This window comes from Thalassophryne amazonica, chromosome 6, assembly GCF_902500255.1.
Source record: "Thalassophryne amazonica chromosome 6, fThaAma1.1, whole genome shotgun sequence".
NCBI lineage: Eukaryota > Metazoa > Chordata > Actinopteri > Batrachoidiformes > Batrachoididae > Thalassophryne > Thalassophryne amazonica.
In genome coordinates this window covers 8789798-8804455 of record NC_047108.1, presented here as the reverse complement: position 1 = coordinate 8804455, position 14658 = coordinate 8789798, and the positions used below count along the sequence as shown (strand labels likewise).

Here is a 14658-nt window from a genome sequence, read left to right as displayed (position 1 = left end):
GACATAACGACAACACGTTCCGAGCCTCAGTGATGATCTCTTTATGTTGACTTCCTGTTAGTAACGGCGAGACGCTAAGCTTTGACATAAAGACAACACGTTCCGAGCCTCAGTGATGATCTCTTTATGTTGACTTCCTGTTAGTAACGGCGAGACGCTAAGCTTTGACATAACGACAACACGTTCCGAGCCTCAGTGATGATCTCTTTATGTTGACTTCCTGTTAGTAACGGCGAGACGCTAAGCTTTGACATAACGACAACACGTTCCGAGCCTCAGTGATGATCTCTTTATGTTGACTTCCTGTTAGTAACGGCGAGACGCTAAGCTTTGACATAACGACAACACGTTCCGAGCCTCAGTGATGATCTCTTTATGTTGACTTCCTGTTAGTAACGGCAAGACGCTAAGCTTTGACATAACGACAACACATTCAGAGCCTCAGTGATGATCTCTTTGGGTCCCACTTCCTGTTTTGCACAATTTAATTGTTGAAACACATTTTTCTTGGCGTGACTTCATTGCTTACGCGATCTGCTCACCTCTTCTTGCAGTCGAGCGCTGTGAGCAGCACCTTGGCAGACTTGAAGGTGGCGCTGCAAGATCTTAGTGGGGAGCTGCGTCAGGAGAGACAAGGCTCCCAGGAACTGACGCAGCAGTTTGCAAAGGCCAAGGCATCATGGGAAGTGGAGAGGACCGAACTGAAGAGTCTCATAACACAGGTAAGGAAGACAAGCAGAAAGTACTTCATACTTGTTACGACTGAGCCAATGAATGATTTGAACCCAAAATGCAGGGAGCTGTGGTGAAAGCAAAGTAACAGTTTATTGAATAACAAGGTAAATAAATATTGCATTGATCATGGAGGAGGCACCAGAGCAGGGAGACACAGGCCTGACCAGAATGACGTGGACAGTGGACCAGAACTGATGGGAGGCATCTATTTGGACTGGGACCAAATGTTTTCCTGGCAGAGTATTTTTTTACTTTGAAAAATTTACCGTGTAGGAACCTGCAGCTGGAGGTCCTGTGGAGATTCTCTGTCATCCAGGTCTTGGTATCCAGGTAGGCTGAGTCAGATCAGACCTGTTTAGTTCCTCAAAGGCATTTTGCTCTTAATTCAGACAAGCTTCATCAAACTGTGGGCAGTTGACGTGACTCTACCTACTTGGATGCAGCTAATTCATTAATGTTATAAGTAATAAAACATAGTAAGTCCCTTTGGTTGTTCCCTTCTTTTCACCTGGGGTCACCACAGCAGATCCAAGGTGGATCGAGATGTTGATTTGGCGCACGTTTTACGCCAGATGCCCTTCCTGACGTAACTCCACATTACATGGAGAAATGTGACAGATCATTTTTAAAAAAGCATGAAAGTTCAGCTTTTAAAGAAACCGTGTTTCAGGCTGAAGTTTCTCTCTCTGAGGTTGAGGAGCTTTAACGTAAGAAGTCAAGGGAATTCCTCAGTCCAGGAAGTGGCCAAACTAAACACTTAATGAGTTTAAGGTCAGCCTTTGAATGATTACTGCACATATTTGTTCTGCAGCTGGAAACTCTTCCTGTTCTGTCAACTGCACGTACTACTATAATCTCTGCCATCAAGTCATCCTGATGAGGCGCATACATGTGTTTAGGCATTTCCAGACCTGCTAACCATGTCGGGGCCGAGGCATCCTGCCAGCTGGGAGCCGCACGTTCAGCTGTCACTGAGCAAGTCAACTTGGTGTCAAACATTGTGCCACCTGTCAACCAGGCTGACAGGAAACAAGCTTGGTCATTCTGTGTGATTAACAAACTGAAGTCTTGCTGAAGTACTACTGCAAGACTGACGTGATGAGATGCTGCTTCATTTCCTTCTAAATAAGTCACATGATTCATGTTTTACATTAAAATCATAAAAACATCAAAATATCACTGAGACACTGATTTATGTCCTTTATCTGAGATCCCATAACCAACATTAAAATCCAGACAGAAAGGCTCTAGGTGGGAAACAATCCCACAACCTTCTTGCTGTGACATAACAGTGCTAACCACTAATCCACCGTGCTGCCAACATTTACAGTCATTCATTCATTTTCTGTTCCTGCTTAAGGGTAGAGCGGGGACTGGAGCCTATCCCAGTATTCATTAGGTGTATTGTGAGGTTCACCTTGGACCGGACTCCAGTCTGTCATAGGGCCATAAAATGACAAACAAACACATTCACACCTGTACACACACCTACGGTCACTTTAAACTTTCCAATTCACAGGAAGGACTAAGTGGGAAGCGATCCCATGACCTTTTTGCTGTGAGGCCACAGTGCTAACCACTAAGCTACTGTACCGCCCTACATATTTATAGAAGATGGGAAATTAAAAGTGGTGCATTTGAAGATCACTGCTTTTGCCAGACCTGCAATACACCTAGTGGTGCAACCTGGACACATCTTCAGTGACTCTCCCAAGATCACTGAGTGTTTCGGTTCTTAGTCATACACCCTCACTCGGGCGACCCAGCCGGGGGTGATCAGTCCCCCGACTTGTGTCCAGGTAGCGCACTACGCCACGCCTCCCCCCTCCTCAACCAGAGCCACCGTGAAGCCTTCTCAGCTGCTTCCAAGATGTTCTTGGTGGTTCTTCACCTATGCAGTCCGCAAATCCCAAGGAGTCCAAGGACGCGGTGTAGGGATCTGCCTGCAAAGCCCCTGCAGCCCACCTCAAAAATAAAATAAAAAAACCCTGAGATTTAACAACCACAACCCAATGATGGCTTTGAAAGGCACGACAAAGGCCTTGCTCAGCAGGGTGGGCTAAAAAAAAAAAACTACAATATGAGGACACTGTTTTAGACCCAAACTATTACAGACTGTCCCTTTAACAAATACGCTTTTGTTTGACGTTATTAGTTTTGGCTGAATCAGTCAAAATAAATTAGTTTGTTAAATGGCGAGCAGCAAGCCAGGTACATGTTTTGTCTGCCAGTAAACGCCACTCATCCAACATAATTGTCTGGCTTTAAACGCCTCAACAGTAAATCTCGTTAAGAAATGGGCCTCGTTAGGCCACATTCATCATTAATGAGAAACATTCTGTTGCCGTAGGAGACTGGAATGGGGCTGTGTGCGATGGGCTGTGATCAGCTGCCAGACAGTTCCATGGGCACCACATATGGACGCCACAGAACCAGACCGTAGGAGGATTGATGGGTCTGGTTCTGTGTGTGTCCGGGTTGTGAAACTGATCGCTTTGGTGCTTTCACTCCTGTGAAATATGACATTTAGGAAATAGGACAGCTGGGAAGAATTGGAGTCCATCCCACCGACAAGTTGCGAGACAAAAGGGCAGATTTATGGGCAGCAAAAAAAAAAAAAAATGGGTCGGTGGGGGAAGCTTGAAATAGAGGTGTGACAGGAGGGGTGAGAAGACTCAGAGATGGAGACAGATTAACAGGAGATGGTGTGACTTTGAGGTGAGAGAACTTAGAGGGCAAGAGAGTGAGAGAAACAGCAGCGTAGTTATGAGCTCCGAATGTATAAATATAAATTAATAAATTTAGGAATTTCAGTAGAATACAAATGGATCTGAAGAGCTTAAGAGTGAACTGGTCCAGGCAGTTTGATCTTTCCAAATTGAATCGATCTAATATTAATCATGAACCGGCAGAAAGACAAAGAAAAACAGTGCTGCAGAGTTTGAAATAATCGCTCCACCGGCCTCACCGGCTAAGGGTTGGACACAGTTTGGATTTTTCAACTCAACTCAAACTTTATTTGTAGAGCGCAATTTAAACAACCAGAGTTGACCAAAGTGCTGTACACCTTAAAACAAGATAGTTAATAAAAGCAGCAATACAATAAATACTAATACTAAAATATGTAACGCAGTGCTATAAAACAAATTAAACTTAAATTAAAAATTTGCCAAAAGTCCACTTATGCTTGGTTAAAAGCCAGAGAGAAAAGGTGAGCCTTTAAAAAAGATTCAAAAACCTCAATAGATCCAGCAGAACAGATTTGCCAGGGCAGGTTGTTCCAGAGCCTAGAGGCCGCTGCCACAAAGGTCTCATTTAAAGTCTCATTTTTGGGGTGACCAGCAGCATTTGATTTGCCGCAAGTGGATCTGGACATCGTCTGTAAAACAATGAAAAGAAAGATTATATTTATATAAAATTGATCCTAATGATAACATATACAATATGAAAAGAATTGGCCAAAGAATGGAACTTTGGGGTACTCCAGAGGCAAGAGGGGCTGAGTAGGAGTTGAATTCACCTAGCTGCACAGCAAACTCCAGTCAGTCAAGTAGGACTGGAACCATGACAGCCTGTGATGCCCACCCACTTTTCCAGTTGTGCTCGGAGGATCCCATGATCCACAGTGTCAAAAGCAGCTGTCAAATCAAGGAGCACCAACAGTACAGGGTTTCCTGAGTCAGCAGTTACCATTAGATCATTAAAAACTCTCAGCAGCGCTGTCTCAGTGCGATGGCATGGTTTAAAACCAGACTGAAACTTCTCATAGATATCACTGGCCACCAAGAATGATTGGATCTGAATTAGAACCACTTTCTCTAACACTTTAGACAGAAATGCAATTTAGAGATAGGCCTGAAATTAGACAGTATAGAGGGATCCAATTGTTTTTTAACCTCTCTCTGCTTCTCTCCTAATAGCTTGAAACCAAAGCAGGAAAAGCAGCTTCCGGTGGGTCCTCCACTGATGCACTGGAGCCTCCTGACCTGAAGGTGGCGCTGAAGAGGGAGCGTGAAGAGCACCAGCACCTCCTTGCCGAATCATATACAGCTGTGATGGACTTAACAAAGCAGGTGAATAGACTCTACCGCCTCTGAACAGGTCATCCGTAACATCACCTCATGTCAAACAGCACATGTTCAAAGACAAAATTCATTATTACTCAACAACTCTTTTGTTTCAGTAGTCATATATTTTGTTAAATATTTTAATAGTTGATTAAATCATTTAAGTCATTTATGTCTATATCTGTCAGTTTTGAGCTGCTACCAAGTCAAAACAAGTTAAATGAAGATGTCATCTGGAACCCTCTTCTCACTTTGACGACTACACGTCACAGATAATCACAGTTTGAAACCTTTTCCACAGCTTGGTAAACAAAAGAAGGGGTCTGAGAAGGTGCGATGGACCAGGATATTGTTTTAACCGTGGTCTTGTTTTAACCTTGGTGGAATTTTCAAGATTTTCAAAAAAACATTTATTTATTTTTTTTCCACCTTGAACTTTGAAATGCTTTAGGAATCCTTTGCACTTCCATGTACCAAGAGGTCTTCAGTAATTGCCAAGGGTTTGCTAAAGTACAGCTGTGCTAGAATTGTTTTTGCATGCATTTATGCCATCAAACTGCATGATAGATCATGTTCTTGAGCAATCGTGGTCTTCGCACACCAGTTTGTTACAGCTGTAGGTTGTGACCTTCTTGGATGCATAGTTGCCCTTACCAAAAAGTAGTATATGCAAGTATGTTTGAAGTATACTTCTAGTTTACTTTTTATATACTTATCAGTACTATTTTTTGGTAAGGGTGTGAATGTGAGAATGGGCTATAACTCTCCTGGCATTTGAAGTTGGTATTTTTTTTTACTGTTTTATGACATAATAGATGCATCTACTTTGGGGCAGCATGGTGGCTTACCCTAGGCTTATGTTTGCTACATGTGATGACCACAAATGGTTGGCTTTGTTGCCTATGGGCATGCGCGCTAACCATAAAATGTCTTGTAAATGACTTCAGAGGTGTTTCCTGGTTACAAAAAACATTTGTAGATTTAGATGTGTCTATTTCTCACATATTTTTTTTTACAAACTATATAAAAAATTAGCTGTTACAGAAATACAGCTATTTCGGAGTGTATTCCGCCATCTTGAATTATTTTGTTCAAGGGAACATCCAGCCGACATCATGCTGCCTTCACGTGGACTGGCAGTCACCGTGTCGTGTTGCTCATCATTTGCATAAAATAGACTTCTAGTCTATTTTAGCCCCACTTAGCTGGCGGCAGAGTGGCCGTTGTCCCTTGCTACTGAAGAATGCACACTCTGATTGAAAATTAATTGCAAGTCGTTGCTTTGCCTCTGTCACTTGTTACTTGTAGCTGATTTGGCCATAGCGTTAGTTGTTATCAGCGTTACCTCACAATGAGAAGGTCTTGCATTTGCATACGACCTGGTGGGTTCCCTCCGGGTGCTCTGGCTTCCTCCTGCTTCCAAAGACATGCAGGTTAGATGGATTGTTGACTCTAAAGTCCCGTTCAGGCTGGGATGTTGGCAATCTGACTCGAGCTGGATTCAATCCAGATTACTTTCTAGCCAGATAGTGTTCAGAACTGTTGTTCAAATCCGGCTCATCCTCCACACGTCCAGACTCAGTCCAGCTCAAGCTGAAAGAGATGTCTGGAAAGTAGACTGTGGGTGTGTGTGCATGCAGATCTGGACATGACAGTGCAGGTGTGTGGCTCTGGATGTGTGTGACACATGGAAAGTACTACAGCTGATGGATTTTCTTGCTGAGAAGGTGCAGCAGAGAAAGAAGAGGTTTTTTTTGGTGTCCCTGCTGTTGCAGCCGCACTGAGCGCCACTCACAGAGACATATATATGAGTACTAGAGTCCGAAGTCACACTGAGACGTGTCCCCACAAGGAGGCGTGGTCGCCATTTTGGATCAGGGCAACTCAGTGGGCAGAGCGCACAGACGCTCAATGAGTCTCGTCAAGAAACAGGTGCAAAATGCTGGAAAGCTGCTCATGTTGGCAAAGCCACAAACGGAGGAAGAAGGGAGACAACATTTATATATAATCAAGCAGTTTTGGTTATTCTTGTTACTTTTTCTGTGAGTTTTAGGCAATAAACTGGTGTAAAGTGTCATACTTGTGTATGAAACGTGAGGATTTAGAAACCACCTTGAATGGAACTTTATTCAAAGCTGAATTTATTCAGTACTATACAAAAATGGATTTAATTAATGTGGACCGTGTGGAATTAATTAATGCCGCCTGTGTGCCCGTCTGGATTGTGTGATATTGTGCTTTCATGTCTGCAGAATTTGGAAGCTGGAACATTTTGGATCTGTTTAAACTTTCAACAGTAAAATAAAATAAAATAATAATTTTGTGGCTGATGCATTTGCTTTCAGAACTATTGGTTAATGAAATAATTTGCTCATACGTAGAACCAGAAATCATTTACAGCTGCAGGTGTCTCATCTGCGTTGCACGATGGAGAACTTTTCTGGAATACTGTCAGTTAATAATTGACATATATATATATATATATATATATATTCATACACAACCCCAGTTCCAATGAAGTTGGGACGTTGTGTAAAATGTAAATAAAAACAGAATACAATGATTTGAAAATCCTCTTCAACCTATATTCAGTTGAATACACCACAAAGACAAGATATTTAATATTCAAACTGATAGACTTTGTTGTTTTTGTGCAAACATTTGCTCATTTTGAAATGGATGCCTGCAACACATTTCAAAAAAGTTGGGACGGGGCAACAACAAACTGGAAAAGTTGATGAATGCTCAAAGAATGCCATTCTGACCTGGCTCGATATCCATGTCAGAATGGCATTTTAACACATATTTTGCGAGCTTGTTCACTCGCGTATCCGCATTGAAAATGCATTAACATCCGGGCACTTTGTCGATATTTTGCCCGGTTAGGAGGTGTCATGTCGCTGTCCATGAAGGGACGTTCATGTTTAGTAGGCAGAATTGGGAGTGTGAACTCTAGTAGTCATATACATATCTCTGTGGTGCCACCACAGTGGAGCGGGTATTGTGGGCGCACGGACATACTAAGGAAGTTTGACATCTTGATCCTCATGCTAGTTGAATTCTAGCCACATGTGGTTTCAAACCTCAACAAATCCATTCATTTTCAATACCCACTTCAGTTAAGGGCCATGGGGGACCTCGGCAAATCTGGCTCAAATTCAGCTCAATCCATGGATTGATCTGAATAGAAAATAATCCATCTTAAATCTGATTTGCCCTGTTCAGATTCAGAAAAAAACCTATCCAACTCGAGCCAGACTGCCAACCCCAGAGTGAACGGGGTCTAAATTGACTGTAGCCATGAATGAGAGCATGACTGAGTTTGTCTGTGTGTCAGCCCTGTGGCAGACTGGGGGTTTGTCCAGTGTGAGCCCCGCCTCTTCCTCAGTAACTACCAGGATAGGCTCTAGCCCCCCCATGACCCTGAACAATATGCGGGTTCAGAAGATGAATGGATCATCTATTTTTCATAATTCAGTCACATAATCAGCTGTCAGCGCAGCAAATCTGAAATATTAATAAGTAAAACGTATAACACTTTTTCAGTGTGAAGAATTGGCAAAGAATTTCACTGTGACTTTAAACTTCATATAAGTTTTTTTGAAAATAGTTGAATTAAAAAACTTGAGCAAAAATACAACAAATGTATGTGCATTAACATATGTAATTTGTTTAGTTGAACAAATGTCTTCAATTTGGGTGTTAAGATTTAAAACAGCTTTAATCTATTCAACCATTTTCTGAATTTCATTTTATACAAATTCCAAAAAATTTTCTAGCGTTCTTATTGTGCTGCTGTACATGTTTGTCTTTTCTTTTTGGGCTGTTTGTCTGGACTCACATTTGGGCCGATCAGCTTCAGATTGGAGAGAGGAACTGGAACAGAGAGAAGCTGGAGCTTCTGGAGAGGTTCAGCCAGGAGAAGGCTCAGTGGGAACAGAGGCTGAGAGACTCCGCCGCACAGCCGCCAAAGGTATGACAGCGCGAGCTGATTTAATCTGCCTCTATTTATTCATTATGGAATGTGACCGACTTTTCCTTACGCTGCCCCTCTGGTTGGGATAGCACCAGTTTTCCATATTAAAGCATCCGAGTGTTTTTACACGTCACAGTTGTGTGGACAGCTCATGAATCTTAAAAGTCAATGTGGAATGCAGAGTAAACCATTTGTGGCTCTGTGTGTGTACGTGAACATAAACATCTCCTCCGCTGACACAGGTGTTGTTCTTTATAGCTGTGTTAACATCACACATCCTTTGCGTGGCAGTAATGTACAGGAAGGGGGAGCTCATAGAAGCTGAACTGACTCAAAAAAGTGAAGACGGGTCTGTTCTCTGTTGTTTTGGTCATGTAGTTTTTAATCACTTTTGATGAGCACAAACACCTGATGATTGGGGGAAGTGATTTTCGGGCCCCCGTCATAAAAATGGGGCACTTTTCGTGCCGCATTTTTAAAAATATTACTGTTTAGAATCCTCCCCCTTCTCCTAACTCTAATCATAGCCATAACATGTCTTTCCGCCCCTCACCCTGCATACAGTTGCGTTGTGATGCATAGGGAGTACGCTGTTTTTGCCCAGCTTTGGTATAATCCCTGTGTAGGCTGTTATGTGATTGCATGTGGTTGTGTTCCTTGTCTTGCTCTCAGTTGCTTACTGCCATGTATGTCGTTGTCCACTCCTGCCTACGTTTTTTTTTGACAGTGTGGAAATGTGCTCCGTTCTCAAAATGGTACATGAACAGCTTGATACATTTGAAAAAGTCAGAAGACATATTTCCAGGAGTTAATAATACAATAACATGCTTTTGGAGGGCGGTATGCATTTTCAGAGGCCCAACGTTCACGCCCAGTTGCCCAAAATGACAGATATTCGCCCGAGTTAGACAAGGGCAAATAACTGTCATTGCAGGCGACTGGCCGTGAACGGAGGGCCTCTGAAAATGCATACCACACGACAACAGCATGTTATTTGCATTATTATCACTTTTTACTGAGATACACAACACATAACGTGTACATAAAAAGTTGGCTCACTTTAACTCTTGCCGTGTCAGCTGGCGCGCGCACTGCCTTTATTAACATGCCACAATCGTGAGAGAACTGGAGGCGGTGAAAGCAAAGCAGAGTTGCTCCTGGCGGTCCCGTGCGCGATCCGCCATGAGAAGTAGACGGCGAACATGTCTTTTTGTTGGCAATCAGTCCGTGAGGAGTGAACATGGACATGTCCTCTGAACGTGGAAGCTTGGCTCACCTCTTCTTCTTCCGTGGTTTTGAAGCTTCACTGCCAGCAAAGTCCAGCGGGATGAATAAAGTCTATCAAGCTTCCTGCTGCGTAGGTTGCAAAAACGGTGTAGAGCTGTTTAAACTTGGCATAGAATGCTTAACTTGGCGTAGTTCAGTGATTCTCAACCGGGGTGCTGCGGCACCCTAGGGTGCTGTGATCAATTGTCAGGGGTGCCGTGGGCAATTAGCAAATATTATTGGGTGTATGTGCTGTAATAGTGTGGCAGATGGTGTAATGCTCTTTTATTCCAGTAGATGGCAGCAAGGCGCGCAGTAGCGCTGAGCCGTGTGCCGACAAGGAGGCGTGATCGCCATTTTAATTCCGGGCAAGTTAGTGATTTGTGTGCGTAGAAGTTCACTTAGTCTCGTCAAGAAACAGGTGGAATTTGCTGGAAAGCTGCGCATGTTGGCAAAGTCACAAACGGAAGAACAAGGGAGACAATATTTCCTTCCATAAGTAAGTGGTTTTGGTTATTGTCACTTTGTCCGTGATATTTGAATGATAAACAGCTGTATGTCTCCTGCCGTACCTGTGTCACCCGATGACACGGATCATTAATTTTACTTATGTCTAGTTGATATTTTCCACTGTTAGACCAAATATCTAGTTAAAATTCTTGTCGTTAGTGACTAAAACTTGTTTGACAAGACTGGGGAGTTTTTTTTTTTTTTGCACCTTAAAATAATGAGATTAATGACCCGCGCTGTGCTGCCACACACACAGAAATGTGCACACACACACCGCTGACTTCATGAATGAAACTCGGTCAATAAAGGATAATTGTGTAAAAATATAATATATATAAATGTATTGTAATGGTTTTAGGAGCCGCGCTGCGCTGAACAGCAGCAGCTCAGCCGAGCAGCGCAGCTTATCAGCTCAGATCCGTGTCACTTTCAACACTAATATTTGTGAATGTGTGGGTGTCAGAGTAAGTTTAATACTTTCCTGACATAATTTAATGTAATTTAATTTTACTGGCTCGATATCCAGGTCAAAATGACATTTTAACACGTATTTTGCGAGCATTTTTCTGAGTGTGTTCAGTCGCGAATCTCCATTGAAAATGCATTAACATCCGGGTACTTCATCAATATTTTGCCCGGTTAGGAGACGGCATGTCGCTGTCCATGAAGGGACGTTTTCGTTTAGTGTGCAGCATTGGGACTGCGCTCTCTAGTTCTTATATACAGCTCCATGACTATAGTATACTATGTTACGTCATATCTGTACCGCACGTGTTGCTAATGTGCTAACGCACCGTGTAGAGACACGAGTTAGTGGTGCGTGACACGTGACACATGACAGTGGTGTGCCGCAGGATTTTGTAAATATAAAAAGGGTGCCGCGGCTCAAAAAAGGTTGAAAATCACTGGCGTAGTTAGTACACCGCAGTATGCAACTCTATGTTGGCCCCAGTGTGAAAAGGGCTTAACCATAATCCCCCCCCCCCAATCACCCTGCATTTTGTGCCCATGTCATGAAAAGCACCCCATTTTTGTGACAATATCACAAACCCATAGATTAATAGACTTTTGGTAATGCCATCACGAACTGCGGTGAGACCGGCTTGTTGAAGCAGTGGACTTGAGACCAGAGGATCCTCTTTAAATCTCTGTCAGACCGGAAAAGCACTAAGGGCCCTTTGAGCAAGGTCCTTAATCCTAGAGTTGCTCCTGGTGTACAGTTGAGCATCTTGCAGGTCATCCAGGTGTGAATGGGTGAATGTGAAGCATCATTGTAAAGCACTTTGAGCTTCTGCTTCAGATGGGAATGCGCTATATAGATGCAGTCCATTTTCTGAACTCAGGCTTTAGAGCTCTGTAAGTAACAGAGGCTTTAGAGCTCTGTAAGTAGACAGAAGTGCACGTTGGCAGCAGCTATTTTCGGCCCGTGTTTTCCCTTCACTTAACTTTGATTACTGTCTCTGCTGTGGTGTTGCTGCCTTGCTGTGGTCCAGACTGAGCTCACCAGGAAAAGAGGTCAGTGGTTCAGTCTGCTGCACCACGTCACTGAGACGGATTGCATCAGTGTTTAACGTCTCACGATGTCAGGTTTAGTTTAAAGATCCACATCGTTTTCCTTTGACATTTCTGAGAGCGACGGCTTCTTTCCTTTCAAGCCCCTTGATTCTTCTTCTTCTCCACTTCTCTGCTTGCCCATTGCCTTGTCTTTATCTTTCTGTCTGAACTTCCTGTGTCCTCCATAGGACAGTTGGCAGGAAGCGGCAGTGTTAGCCTTCTGATAGTGTGTTTATGAGCCCCTAATCTAACAACCACTCAGCCTCCTCTTTAAACCGTTTGTCTGTTGTCAGATGTCTAGCGTGTACGTATTTATAGTGCCTCCCTCAGGCCTGTCAGCATCATGGCAGCCAGAGCTGGTAGTCTGAGTAATTGTATTTGGCACAATAAATGAACTCAATCTGATGTATTTCCAATTGATAAAGACTCATTTATAAACTATTTCAGTTTTATGAAATATGTAAGTGTTGTATAAAGTCATGTGTCTTTTGGATTACTATCTTTTTAGCATGTCTTTGCCTTCATTTACTATATTTTCCAGAGTGTAAGTCGCATCTGTCAAAAAAATATATTTTGAACAGGAAAAAACTGATATGAGTCACAGTAGAGCACAAGTTGCACCTTTTTTCCTGTATGTGAAACTCACTTTTTAACACAGCGTTTCCCTGGGGGTCAGTTTAACAACAGACAGGAACCCAATGTGGTCTGTGCTGCTGTTACCTATGGCTGTTACTTAATATAGACTTTTAATTTATTAAATTTCAAAAATAAACCAAGATGGACAAATTAACAGGTGTTGGATAACATATTGGATGTTATTTGATGAAGTTTGAACAAAAGAAATTCTCAGATGGACATGGATTGCTGGCCCATAGCAGTAGAAGCATTTGTGTGTGTGTGTGTGTGTGTGTGTGTGTGTGTGTGTGTGTGTGTGTGTGTGTGTGTGTGTGTGTGTGTGTGTGTGTGTGTGTGTGTGTGTGTGTGTGTGTGTGTGTGTGTGTGTTTCCATTTTTCTCAGTAAATATATGAAAGGGAGGTGCAACGAGACATGGAAAGCCAAGACTCCACCTGAAATCGATCAGTAATTAGAAAGCCATCCTGCTCCTTGTCAGTGCAAATTAATATCACCTGGTTCAGTCCCAACTGATGGTGTATAAAAAGGTGTCTGATTAACAAGTTGTTACATGAGAAACATCTCATAATGAGTAAAAGCAAAGAGCTGAATGTTCCATTGAGCACTGTTGGGGCCATAATCTGAAACTAGAAAGAACATAAGTTCACCCTAAACCGGCCACAACCAGGTACTCCTTACAAGATTTCTGACAGAGAACTGAAAAGAATTATAAGGAGAGTTGTCCAAGAGCCAAGGATCACTTCAGAAAGACCTGGAATTAGCAGGTACAATTGTTTCAAAGAAAACAATAGGTAATACATTCAACCACTATGGCTTGTTTGCACGCTCACCACACAAGACTCCATTGCTGAAAAAAGCATGTTGAAGCTTGTTTAAAGTTTGCTACATAACATTTAGGCAAGCCTGTGATGTACTTTGAGAATATAATCTGCTCAGATGACACCAAAGCTGAACTCCATGGATGCCATAATACATACTATAAATGGCACTGCACATCACCTCAAACACACCACACCAACAGTGAAGTTTGGATGTGGGAACATTATGGTACCGGGCTGTTCAGCATACAGCACTGGCAAACTTTCATATCATTGAAAGAAGAATGAATGGAAAAATGTACGGAAACATTTTTGATGAAAAAACAAATCCATCTACCAAGGGTACGAGGGTGGATGTTTCAGCAAGACAGTGATGCCAAACACACAGCCAAGGAAACTGAGTTGGTTTCAGAGAATGAAAATAACGCTGCTAGAATGGTCCAGCCAATCACCTGACTTAAATCCAATAGTATACAAATAATGAATGTTTATGAGTTCAGTGGTACTCAGCTTCACCTCGTTGAATGATATGTTCCAGCTTTCACCTCATGAAATATTCGTACCATTGAAAGAATGTAAAAACATTCATTATTTGTTTTATATAACAGCTAAAATAGATCATTGTCATTTTATATTTGATTAATTTATAAACAACAGAAAAGAGACTTACATTTTGGTGTTCCACTGTGATGTGTAGTCCAGTGATGCTGTGCACTGACTTTCGACTTCCATAAAAAAAAAGACTGTGTAGTTTCTCAGTCCAGCCAAAAAAATCACATCAGCATTTCATGTTAGCATCCAGACGGCTTTGGATTGTGTGTGTGTGTGTGTGTGTGTGTGTGTGTGTGTGTGTGTGTGTGTGTGTGTGTGTGTGTGTGTGTGTGTGTGTGTGTGTGTGTGTGTGTGTGTGTGGCAGCGTCAGTTAACTTAATCACCTCAGTCATTTTGTGTGTGCACGAGCATGTGTGCGCGCGACGTGCGCATGCATGAGAATGCGCACACCTGCACGTGCACGAGGACATGCACACGCAGGTGTGTGCATGATCACACGTGCGCACGTACATGAGGACGTGCGCACTTGTGCATGTGTGTGCGCGC

General features: G+C 42.7%; 1 protein-coding gene across 1 annotated transcript in view; it reads left to right on the top strand.

Moving 5' to 3' along the window:
- soga1 (suppressor of glucose, autophagy associated 1) overlaps positions 1 to 14658 on the top strand; it is a 306906-nt gene that overhangs the window by 269023 nt on the left and 23225 nt on the right. The window contains exons 15-17 of the mRNA XM_034171735.1: positions 555 to 722; positions 4656 to 4808; positions 8659 to 8775. Coding sequence (XP_034027626.1) covers positions 555 to 722; positions 4656 to 4808; positions 8659 to 8775 — 438 coding nt within the window. The remainder of the gene's footprint in view (positions 1 to 554; positions 723 to 4655; positions 4809 to 8658; positions 8776 to 14658) is intronic.